Here is a 12,927-nt window from a genome sequence, read left to right on the forward strand (position 1 = left end):
CTCCTCCCCCTGCCTCTCTCCAATACAATACTGGCTGCCGGGGGACATGCGTGTCCCCCCAGAGTCGTTCGTCCCTGCAGGGAATCCTGCCGTTTGTTCTTGCAGAGCGGGTGCTGGCAGAAGCAATGTCTGCATCCTCCCCGCTCTGCTTGTTTCTTGCGACAAACGGCTCTGGGGGGACACGCGTGTCCCCCGGCTGCCAGTGTTCTATAGGAGAGAGGCAGGGGGGAGAAGAGGAGGCAGAGCCGAAGCCGGCGGCTTCATCTGCTACATTGCCGCCGGCTTAATTTAATTAAAATTAACTCACTTTTGATACATTTGGCCCGCAGCGAGACGGCCAGTAAAAAAAAGGAATCGGGTACATTACTTAGCTCAGTTGCGCCCGGCTAATGGAAAAGTACCCAGGATTATATACATGCTCTGAACATTGGCTTTTGCATGACAAATGTAACACTTAGTTATATTAACCCACTTGGAAATACAAATCTGTGATTTTATTGTATGTATAATTATCTAGGAGAATTTGGAGTACAGAAGTACAGAATATTAAATTGGGGTTCACTGTCATAATAAAAGGACAAAAGACCAAACATTGCTAACATCCTTGTTTCATAGATGCATCATAGTTATTCCTAATAAAAAATACCCTACTGCACTAAGGAGAAAATCACATTTTTTTGTGGCGACAATTTAGTGGCTGGATAGTGTACTGGTTAAGGGCACCGCCTTTGACATGGGAGGCCAGGGTTCAAATCCTGGCTAGGGTCAGTACCTATTCAGTAAGGCGTTCAGGGCAAGACTTCCTAATGCTAGGTACACACGACACAATTTTTGGGCAGATTTACCTGCCAAATCAATTTTTTCCAACATGTCCAATCTGAATTTCGATCGCTTTTCTGATCATTTTTTCCGATCGATTTCCATAAAAGTGAATGGAAATCGATTGGAAAATTGATCGAAATTCAGATCGAACATGTTAAAAAAAAATTGATCTGGCAGGCAAATCTGCCCAAAAATTGTATTGTGTGTACCTAGCATAACACTGCAAGGTGGTCTCTTGAGCGCGTCCAAGTGGCTGCAGCTCTTGAGCTCTTTTAGTCCAACAGGAGAAAAGCGCTGTATAAATGTTTGGTTTATACGGATCGAATTCCTGTATGCACTGCTTTGCACATGTGGTTGATGCATGGTTGATGCATGATTTTGAGGCAGTGGTGTTCCCATATGAACTGTGAACTTCCTGCTTCCTTTGTGAGAACAAGTGAAGTCATATTTTGATTTAGATCCTGCTGAGAGGCCATAGAAAGAATTCAGGAAGGAGTTCTTTCTTCTGCTGCGCAGACAAGTAGAAGTTTGACACTATATTATATTATTGTACCCTGATTGCTTCTACGGTTTTCCTGAAGTAAGCAGTGTGCTCATATTCAGGTTTGTTAAGACACATTTGTACAATAAGCATGTCTATGTGCATAACACTCAAAGTTCTTATAGGAATCCCACTTAAAGTTCTTGTAGTAATCATACTCCTCCAATATCTCCCCCACCCTAGGGCTATTCCCAACTTTCGTCAGGAACAGCATATCATCTGAGCACTTTCTTTTTAATAACAGATACTAAAATTCTATATTCCTAAAAAAAAACTTTAATCTGGAACAATGAAATAGATCCAGCATACTAAATGAATGTTACCTATTATTTCATAAATTGTTTTCTCTTTTCATTCCGGAACATAACTAAAATGTTTGCTTATATAGTACTAATTCCCCTACTGTTAGTAAATTAGTTACATTCATTATGTTGGAGAATAAGATGTAGTAATGGTCAGCATCATCAATTGAATAATTCACTTACTGGACCTCCAATGGGTCCTCTTGGGCCAACTTCCCCTTGAGGTCCTTGTTCGCCCTATTTTTAACAGAAGAAGAAAACAAAATGTTTCATTTCATTAGACTATAGACAATAGCTAACACAAAAAAGTTAGTCTGTAGCTAGCAAAAAGTAATCTTCTTCCGAAGACTTTGTAGTCTTACTTTTTAATAAAGCAATATTAAATTCCATAGTCATAAAAAGATTAAACACAAAGACATCATTACATGAAAAAATAAATTAAATCTTACAGGTTTACCAGAGTTTCCCATTAGGCCAGGTACACCAGAGGCACCAGAATTACCCTACACAAAATAAGAAGGCAATCATTTAGAAAAAGAATAGCTTTTGACTTGTACAGCATGCTTTAGTAGGAAGATCAAGGTCTGTTCAGTGATGGTGGTATACTGTAATTATTACAAACAGTCCAATGATTCCTTTCAAAATCTCCTTACATAATTATCCTTTAAAGTACTACTTTAAAAAATCCATATATTACATACATGGAAGGAGGTATACTGCATTTTAACAGATTGTTATGAATTCTAATTATGTGCACTGCAGGGTTTAGGTCCATCTTACCTAGTGGAAATCTTTCACTGAATATAATATAGCTCTTAGCATATAAATCACTAGTCAGGCACTGTAAATATTTATTTAGCTTATGCTTAATAAATTTACTTAATTTACAGGTTAAAATCTACCTGATATCAGGTAAAGTACTAAATAAGTCCTGTATGGCAGCTGACACTACAAGGTGCCAGTTTTGACAGAAACTTACCAACTTTAAACCTGCTGATATCGCTAAAGATTCCATTTCACATATGCAAATACTGAAACTTCTGGTGAAGTGGAAGTATATAGAGACAACTAGTAACTATCTCTTTGTGTGCAATTATACTGCAGAAGCAGTAGTAAACTGCCTTATGCTGGGAATACACGGTTAGATAGTTGCGCCGGATCGAGCCAGCGGCTCGATCCCGGCGCATCCCCGCTCGTCCCTGCCAGCGGCTCGATTGATAAGAAACTATCTAACCGTGTATTCCCAGCATTAGGGTAGATTCACAGTCAGGGCTATTTTAAACCAAAGATATTCCAGGCCATTGTCTGGAGCACCATTGGCTTTAAAGGGCACCCTGCAGTGTTTCCTGACAATGATTGCAATGATAACCATCAGCAGCAGCACCAGATTCCTATGTCCCCCCACTCACCGCGCCTCCTCCACCTTCCTATCAGCGTGCAGGACTAATAGTATATTCCTCCCTAGCTCTGCCATCTAAGCCATGCCCCTTTTAAGCCCCTCGCTGAGTTACGAGTTCATGGCAACAACCTGATCCGGTTTACTCATAGCCGCCTGCAGGAGCCTGCAAGCCTGATGTCTAAGCTTGTTCACTGCTGACATGATGTCTAAGATTGTATGCAGGGCCAAATCTAGACTTTTTTGCCTGAGGCAAACTTGTGAAGAAGATGCACCCCCCACCCCGATTTGGAATGATCACACAGCACCCGACAATTAACTCTGCTTCATTTAATGTTCTCAAATGTCATGCTGAAGCTCAACACAATAGCGCACAGGCTGGCTGTGAGTCTGTGATGAACAAACAGCTTACCCTCAGCCACTCCATTCCTCCTCAGTCAGGACAGTAGTACCACCTCCTATCCTTCTGCTGTGCAAGTCAACTCAAACACTGCTGCTCTCCTGCCTACCCCCTCCTCACTCACCCGTCTTTTAGTGTCTGATATACTGGAATTTCTCAAATCTGAAGGGTGACTTAAAGTACATCCGAAGTGAGAAGCATATGGTGGCTGCCATATTTATTTACTTTTAAGCAATACCAGTTGTCTGGTAGTCTCGCTGATCTGTTTGGCTGCAGTAGTGTCTGAATCACACACCTGAAACAAGCATGTAGCTAATCCAGTCAGACTTCAATCAGAATAATTTGATCGTCATGCTTGTTTAGGGCCTATGACTAAAAGCATTAGAGTCAGAGGATCAACAGAACAGCCAGGCAATTTGCATTGTTTAAAAGGAAATAGGTATGTTAGCCTCCATGTCCCTCTCATTTCAGGTGTGTTTAGAATGACCTACACAGCACATAGACCCCATTCCTGTGTTCTTGTTCCTCTACATTACCCTCACTTATTTCACTCTGCAAGAACTGATTACACAGTGAATGGCTGGGTGATACAACAACCATCTGCATTTTCTCCAGCTCTCTTAGAAGATAGCATGTTTGTGGACACTATCCAAGACACTGAATAAAAATTTGCAAATCCAAGTTGGAAGAAGACAGCTTGAGAAAATCGTAATGCGGTAATGATCATTAATTGCCAGCATTATGTTTACTGAACTGGAAGGCTTCACTATAAGAATTAACAAATATGCCAAGTGTTAGCTGAAGTGGAAGCAAATATTCCACATACATTCACATTGGTCAAGGGCAAAACCACTGCAAATTCCACTCATGTATTTTGATAACATAAAACAGCAGAAAATACAGGAAACTATGCTGTGGTGCCACCTCTTCGAAAGAGTCGGTTAAACATTGCACGGCTTTGCTAAATTTCACTGAATAAACTTTATGAGAATAGCAGGGGGATACATGCATTAGTCAGCCCTAACCCTACTTGTAATGCAATGCAGAAACTGTCACATGTCAGTGTGTACTTCTTGGCACTGCACACAATACGAAATGAAGAGACTTAAAGGGATACTGTAGGGGGGTTGCCTACCCAGATTGCCACCCAGATTAGTCAGCAGAAGCATAAATGATTGATTCACATGGTTCTGCCCACTGGGGCTCATTTATCAAGACATACACAAAGTAATCAAGAGCAAAGGAAGACAGCTGCCCAATGCAACTAAATATGTTTCATCTATTAGAGCACCCTTCCACACTCTTAGTTACCACAGCAACTTGACTGTATCACTTTTCATTATAAAGAATTGTGTATATGTCAACTGTCTTTGGTCAGTCTGGCTGAGTTGGTGGTACTGGTGGTAATGGTGGAGGTGGTGGTATGTGTGTGTGTGTGTGGGGGGGGGGGGGGTATCAGTGGGAGGCTAGAAAGGGGCTTTAGGTAAAATATTGATTCTGATTACTTGCTTCTTGCTGCCTATTACAACAAAGTCCTGTTTCTACTACAGAAATGTATTTTGCAGGCATACTAGATGAAAAGAGTAAGCTCTAACACAAGTGATCCCCGCACTATGCTGTAGTCACATATCCTGCACAACACCTCCATATACTGTATAACTGCAAATACAAACCACATTATCCTTACCTTGTCACATAAAAAGCAGTGCCGACCCCACAAGCTTAATAAAGCTTTATAGTCCCTATAAAGTTAGCTGATTCCCCTGACCCCTAATTTCTCAAGCCTCCCTCAGCAATACTTTAATCTATCCCCATCCATTATACAGCAGTGCTGATCTATTGGATTCGCTGATTTTTTGCAGAAGAACAAAACAGTGGCTCCCTGCACACTGCATGCGATTCCGATTTTTAATCGTTTTTTACATACGAATACGATTTTTAATCCTTACAGCATGCTGCGTTTTTTCTGAGTTTTTCTGTTGATTGCAATCGGAATTGCAAATCGGATTTGCAGTGTGCAGGGAGCCACCTCCCTAGCGGTAACCCCGAGTCAGGCTCGGGACGGAAATCCACAGCTCTGAACAGTAATCCCGAGTTGGATCCATCAGAGGTGTGGAATGTGCAGGGCTGCAGCAGATCTATCAAGCAGTATGATTTTTAGGGTCTCAAAGCTTGTGAAAAAATTGCACCGCTTTTGGAAAAAAAATCTGGAAATAATCATACCGCCAGGAGGGTTAAGCACACTGTCCTGGCCAGCAAGTAAATGATACGTAAAATATTCCACCGCCTCGGTTAAAAGAAAAAATGGCTGTAACTGGTGGTTAGGGTGACTGAGGACCAGCCCACTAATGGGAGTGGCTTGCATGTGCTTTCATTCTCAAACTCCTATGCATCTTCATAGACATGGAAAGTGTCTACCTCCTCCTGAAACATGGCAATAGTGGTCTTGCAACAAGAGTTTCATACAGTACTAGTAGTGAAGTGTCTAGTTGTACATAAAGAGGTAAGCAACATTATTTAGCATTACAAGTTAGTGAAACATCATCATATGAAAGTTAAACCTAATCTAAAGAATGCATCAGTAAATATTAAAACAATACAAAAATTGGAATATAAATGTTTATCAACAAAACAGACCCTGCAATCATACCTTCTCTCCTGATCCTCCTTTTGCACCTGGATTGCCTGGCAAACCCTAAAAACACATCAAATGTTAATTTAGATTAATATCCATATACATACATAGACATATGACTATGGTAGGGATTAAATTGTGATCCGCTCTGAGGGACAGTTAAGTGACAAGACAATATATACTCTGTACAGTGCTGTGGAAGATGTCGGTGCAGGGGCGGACATACGGCCGTGCAGGCCGTGCCGCCGCACGAGGGCCCCTGAAGTTCCGTTTTCTTCAGGGGCCCATGGCATTAAGTACTTTTTTTTTTTTTTTTTAATATTTTTTTTTTTTTTATTATTTTATTCCCGGGGGCCCCCCGACTCCTATCCTCCCTCCCTCCCTCACCTCGGGGGCCCCCTCCCGATATGCGCGGCGGGAGAGCGAGCGAGCGGCAAATGCAGGAAGGGCTCTCCAGGCATCCGCTAGAGGCCCAGCCGCTTGGTCTCCAATATGTCTCCAGTTGGAGACATATTGGAGACTCAGCGGCTGGGCCTCTAGCGGATGCCTGGAGAGCCCTGAAGACTTCCTGCATTTGCCGCTCACTCTCCCGCCGCGCATATCGGGAGGGGGCCCCCCGAGGTGAGGAAGGAAGGGAGGGAGGGAGGATAGGAGTCGGGCCCCCCACCCGGATAGCTACCCACCCGGCTACCTACCCACCCGGCTACCTACCTACCCGGCTACCTACCTACCCACCCGACTACCTAACCACCCACCAGGCTTCCTACCTACCTACCCACCCGGCTACCTACCCACCCACCAGGCTTCCTACCTAACCACCCACCCAACTACCTAACCACCCACCCGGCTACCTACCCACCCGGCTACCTACCCACCCACCAGGCTTCCTACCTAACCACCCACTCAACTACCTAACCACCCACCCGGCTACCTACCCACCCGGCTACCTACCCACCCGGCTACCTACCTACCTACCCGGCTACCTACCTAACCACCCACCCGGCTACCTACCTAACCACCCACCCGGCTACCTACCGGGCTAGTTACCAACCCACCCACCAGGCTACCTACCCACCCACCCGGCTACCCGGCTACCTACCTAACCACCCACCCGGCTACCTACCTAACCACCCACCTGGCTACCTACCTAACCACCCACCCGGCTACCTACCGGGCTAGTTACCAACCCACCCACCAGGTTACCTACCCACCCACCAGGCTACCTACCTACCCACCCACCAGGCTACCTACCCACCCACCAGGCTTCCTACCTACCCACCCGGCTACCTACCTACCCACCAGGCTACCTACCCACCCACCAGGCTACCTACCTACCCACCCACCAGGCTACCTACCCACCCACCAGGCTTCCTACCTACCCACCCGGCTACCTACCTACCCACCCGGCTACCTACCCACCCACCAGGCTTCCTACCTACCCACCCGGCTACCTACCTAACCACCCACCCGGCTACCTACCTACCCACCCACCCGGCTACCCACCCACCAGGCTTCCTACCTAACCACCCACCCGGCTACCTACCTAACCACCCACCCGGCTACCTACCGGGCTAGTTACCAGCCCACCCACCAGGCTACCTACCCACCCACCCGGCTACCCACGCACCCACCAGGCTACCTACCTACCCACCCACCGGGCTACCTACCTACCTACCGGGCTAGTTACCCACCCACCCACCAGGCTACCTACCCACCCGGCTACCTACCCACCCACCCACCAGGCTACCAACCCACCCACTCAACCAGGCTACCAACCCACCCACCCACTCACCCACCCACTAGGCTACCTATCCACCCAACCACCCATGGGAGCTGCGCGCCGGATGGAGGCTGGGACAGGAGGTCTGCTGCTGCAGGTGAGTAAATGTTTTTGTTTTATTTATATTAGCAGGTGTATGTTCTGGGCAGGTCTGCCACATGATTGCATGTATTTTCTTCGCAAATCTGCCGACATGATTGCATGTATTTTCTGGGCATATCTGCCGACATGATTGCACGTATTTTCTGGGCATATCTGCCGACTTGTTTGCACGTATTTTCTGGGCATATCTGCCGACTTGATTGCATGTATTTTCTGGGCATATCTGCCGACTTGTTTGCACGTATTTTCTGGGCATATCTGCCGACTTGTTTGCACGTATTTTCTGGGCATATCTGCCGACTTGATTGCACGTATTTTCTGGGCATATCTGCCGACTTGATTGCACGTATTTTCTGGGCATATCTGCCGACTTGATTGCACATATTTTCTGGGCATATCTGCCGACATGATTGCACGTATTTTCTGGGCATATCTGCCGACATGATTGCACGTATTTTCTGGGCATATATGTGTATTTTCTTGAGAAAACCTGCACAATTATGTGAATTTTCTGGGGAAAGGGTCACCAAAACTTGGGCCCACTGTCTTTGCGTTGCACTTTTCAAGGGAACCTGAGGTGAGAATAATATTGAGGCTGCCATATTTCTCTCCTTTTAAGCAATACCAGTGCGTACATTTGAATACGGCGCTGGTAGACTTGGGCGCAGGATCCAGCTGTTAAATGGCTGGTCCTGCTTCTGCACAAGTCCGGGGCGTTTTAATTACTATTCCCCCTCCAGGCCGACATGGATAGTGGGGGAATGAAATAATTCGGCTTCCAGCGATTGCTGGAGGCAAATTATTGTGTTTTTTAAACAACTTCGGCTCCGTCTTCTGACGGAGCCGACCTTCCTCACTGAGCGCCGCTATAGACTGATTCCCATTACAGTCTATGGCGGCGCTGGCTGCGCCCAAAGCTAGCAGCGCTGAAAAGCACTGCTCCGATACCAGTTGCCTGGCTGCCGTGCTGGTCCTCTGCCTCTTATTCTTTCAACCATAGACCCTGAACAAGCATGCAGCAGGTCAGGGGTTTCTGACAATATTGTCAGAACTGAGAAGATTAGCTGCATGCTTGTTGCTGGTGTAATTCAGTTTATTACTGCAGCCAAATAGATCAGCAGGGCCGCCAGGCAACTAGTATTGTTTAAAAGGAAATAAACCCTCACCCCGGGTTCGCTTTAAGTTACAGTTAGCTCCGCCCTCATCCGGTCATTGCCACGCCCATTTTTTTGCCGCGGCGCTACGCGCCGCAGGTTCTGTCCACTAATTTTTGCGCGCCGCAGGTTGTAGCCACGCCCATATTTTGCCGCGGCGCGCGTATAGGGGGCCCACAATTACAATTTTGCACAGGGGCCCACTGCTGGCTGTGTCCGCCACTGTGTCGGTGCTATATAAAATACTAAATAATAATAATAATATACACATACAGTATATGTTTAAAGGGTACCTGAGCAGTAGCCCTGGGTATGCATTTAAGCATACTCATGTATAATTAGGTATGCCCATACATTCACCAATATCCATTTCAAACTCTCTGCCTCCAGTTTTTTTTCACTTTCAAAACACATTACAGCTGCGACTCTGCCAAAAAACGCGCTGTGACCCCCGAACAGGAAGCCTGCGGGTCCTCTATGCGCATGTGCAGGCTTCCTTGCTTCTAACTCCTCAGTTCCCCTCCCTTCTGCCATGCCCGGAGGATGATCCCGGGGGGAGGGGGGTTAGGTAAGAAAAGGGGGGCAGAGAGGAGAATGGGGGGAGCGGTGGGCATCAGGACAGGTAAACTGTGAGTTAATAATTAAGTTGAGATATGTCAGCAGAAAAGCATTATGACTCAGGCCCAATATTGAGTCATCTGTTCACAGACATGCTAGATTGGCTCTCTGCTGAGCAGCATGTTCTGTTCTATGGAAAAGGAAGGTTAAGCACTTGAGAAGGAGGTCCTACTGAAAAATGCAAACGATTGCTGTGTTGATAGCTTGAAACTTTTCGGGGAACATATATAAAATGGTCTGACATATATTCTCTTAAACTATTTTTAAAACATCCGCTGCATATTACCTATTAGATCATACCTACCACACATTTTCAGCATGGCAGGATTAATAAAATGCCTGGTGTTCAGATTTCAATGACTTCCATTACTGCGAGAAAGCAGTTATTGCAAGGACTGATGTATGAAGACAGCAGAAAGAAATATGGAGTAGTTGCCCAGCACAGCCAATCAGGTTTTAGCTTTTCAAAGAATAAATAATTCTGATTGGTTGTAGAGGGTAATTGCTCCAGTTTTGCTCCATTTTTCGGAACCACCTGATCAATCAGCTCTTCTGACTTTTTCGACTTCCAAATTTTGAAACTTTCTGATGGACATCTACAATGACTGATACTATTCATAGATACGTGTAAAAGTTATTTGTGGCACATTTATATCAAGTACTCAGCCACAATCCTTTAAACTGACAGGTTTCTTTCTAGTAGCCAGGACTTAATGTCAGCATGACTAGAAAACAGAAAACATATTTGTAGGGTGGGCTGGCTGGCAGGCAACTTGTGACGGCTTAGATGGATGAGCCCAGAAGCAATGTTTTGTATAGACTCAAGTGGGAACATATGGCTTATTAAGAAGCCAAATTGGAACATTTTGCAGCAGTTGAAGTGAGACATGATGAGTGGCATTAATTAGACTCCTACAACAGATTCCGAAGATGTTTTGCAAGGAGAGATGGCAGAGTCAGTGCTTAATGAAAGATGACTGGCTATAAATTTCATGGCTACACATTCATTATAAAAAAAAAACTGCAGTAAAAAGTCTTTGGCTATAATGTGCTCTCTGCTTCATATGCAGCTTTTTATTTTAGTAGTTCTGTGTCACTAATGGATCAGGTATCATGACACTGCTGCAGTTATTATTAGATGTCTGGAGGCTGGAGCTGGCACTTTAAATCCTATAAATGCTCGTAGTAGCATTAACTATTGAAAAAAAAAAAGCTCCTAAAGAGCACAAGGATCATTATGTTATCTCATGCATTTTGAAAAACGTAACAAGATGTTGGTGCAATTTTTGATATCTGGTACGTAGGCAGTTTGTGCCATAGAATTATGTTATCATAACAGACTGCTGTTCCTATGATGCTTATCAAACCATGTTTAGGATTGGGGCTGTGTACATGCACTGCACTGCAGATGCACTATTGATGCAGTGTACACATGCACTGTGATGTACTGCAGTAGTGCTGTGCTCATACCTCAGGTCAAGTGCAGTTGTGTTTTTCTACTCACAGCAGAATATAACATGCAGATGTAAACCCCTGCAATACAGCTGCAGTTCAAGAGCAGCTAGACTGCAGCAAAACTGCTCATAGCTGTGTGACCAGCTCTTAGGGCTCAAGCCCACTAGCAGCCTTTTCTAAGCGCTAGTGATTTGAAAAAGGTCTTGCTAATGCAATGCTATGGGAGATTTTTTAGAAAATCACATCACTCAAGTGGGATCACACCCATAGCATTACATTAGCAAGAGCTTTTCAAATCACAACTGCTTAGCAACAGATTTGTAACGTACTGCTAGTGGGTTCCAGGCCTTACACAGCCACCCATTTAGAACCAAGTACTGTATGTCTCTCGGATTTACTTATCTAAATAAGAGCACGTCCGTGTTTTGATGCCATCATTTTGGCACACTTCTTTTAGGTGCTACTATGGTAAAATTAGAGGTAATTGCTTCCTTAACAGAACATAAACTTTAACCTTTCTTAAAGCCTGGCATTGACCATAGTCTCTACTGTAATGTAAGCCTAATGTGATTATCATAAACCCAAAACTTGCTATCACAAAGCAAATCAAATGACTAACAGCCCATGATGATATAAAATCAATGGCACAAGTCAAACTAATATTTTTTATGGTAATATTATAAAACTGTATGTACGGTAAGCAGTGCAAAATTATATTGATAATCCTTTAAAAAGTTTGATGTAATGCTTATTGTCCAAAGAAAATCATACGATATATCAGTGGTCACAAGTACTTCATGTATACACACTGGCTTTCAGACACTAATTGTACAATTTGTAGTTTATATAGCACTCTTTAGTTCTAACTGTTCCAAGATGGATGCAATGCCAGGAAAGGTCTGCAGTCTCATCCTACTATAATCTTTTTGGAGCACCTGTTGGAGCTTTCTATGAGTTGCATACACCCACTGAGATAGACATGTATCCAATAATGGTTGTTGTTGCTTAACTCCCAGTTTAGTTTGGTTGTCCAACCAAGTCTACTTTACAACAACTTCAGGCTGTGCATTATTCCTTTTTGATTTTGTTAGTTTTGAGTTTTAACTAGTACATTACATGATCTTTTTTTTATTTTAATTTATTTTTTTTGGGGGGGGGGGGGAGAAACTTTAGGGTGGAAATTTACCCAAGCTCCCTAAAATTAGCTGCTTCTTATATCACCCCGGTCCTCACTCTATTCTTACTTACTTATTGGGGCCATATAATCTTAGAGGACTGATAATTACCATTACAAAACCAATTTTCTGGATCAATAATAAGGGTTTGAAGTGCAGGCACACCTCAGCATATCATTACATTAACAGTTCCAGTTTATCTCTACTTAGCCAATAGATTTACAGTATATTCCATGTTAATGTATGATGGGGTACTAGTAAAGATATTACTCCACATAGGGTCCTCATCGGAGAAGTATCAGCAGTACTTTGTAAGGGTTAAAGTAGCATTCATCCAACAAGAGAATCTGTACTGGGCCTTTAGTTATTGGTTTTGCTGTCATTTACTTTCGTTTAATTAATATTTCAATCACTCCCTCTTTAGCACATCAGTGGTATTATAATACATATTGCTCTGTTAATTGAATCAGGATTGTGGCTTAGAGATGGAAGCTTCTCAATTTCAATTTAATTATCATTTCAATCACTCCTTGTTTGGCGTATCAGT

At 43.9% G+C, this 12,927-nt stretch overlaps 1 protein-coding gene across 2 annotated transcripts in view; it reads right to left on the reverse strand.

Moving 5' to 3' along the window:
- Positions 1 to 12,927, reverse strand: part of COL9A1 (collagen type IX alpha 1 chain) — a 220,785-nt gene that overhangs the window by 53,756 nt on the left and 154,102 nt on the right. For both annotated transcript variants that reach the window (XM_068281455.1, XM_068281456.1), the window contains exons 26-28: positions 6,112 to 6,156; positions 2,115 to 2,168; positions 1,849 to 1,902 (exon numbers count right to left, since the gene is read on the reverse strand). In XM_068281455.1, coding sequence (XP_068137556.1) covers positions 1,849 to 1,902; positions 2,115 to 2,168; positions 6,112 to 6,156 — 153 coding nt within the window. The remainder of the gene's footprint in view (positions 1 to 1,848; positions 1,903 to 2,114; positions 2,169 to 6,111; positions 6,157 to 12,927) is intronic.

The sequence above is a fragment of the Hyperolius riggenbachi genome, chromosome 4 (assembly GCF_040937935.1).
Source record: "Hyperolius riggenbachi isolate aHypRig1 chromosome 4, aHypRig1.pri, whole genome shotgun sequence".
In the NCBI taxonomy this organism is placed as follows: domain Eukaryota; kingdom Metazoa; phylum Chordata; class Amphibia; order Anura; family Hyperoliidae; genus Hyperolius; species Hyperolius riggenbachi.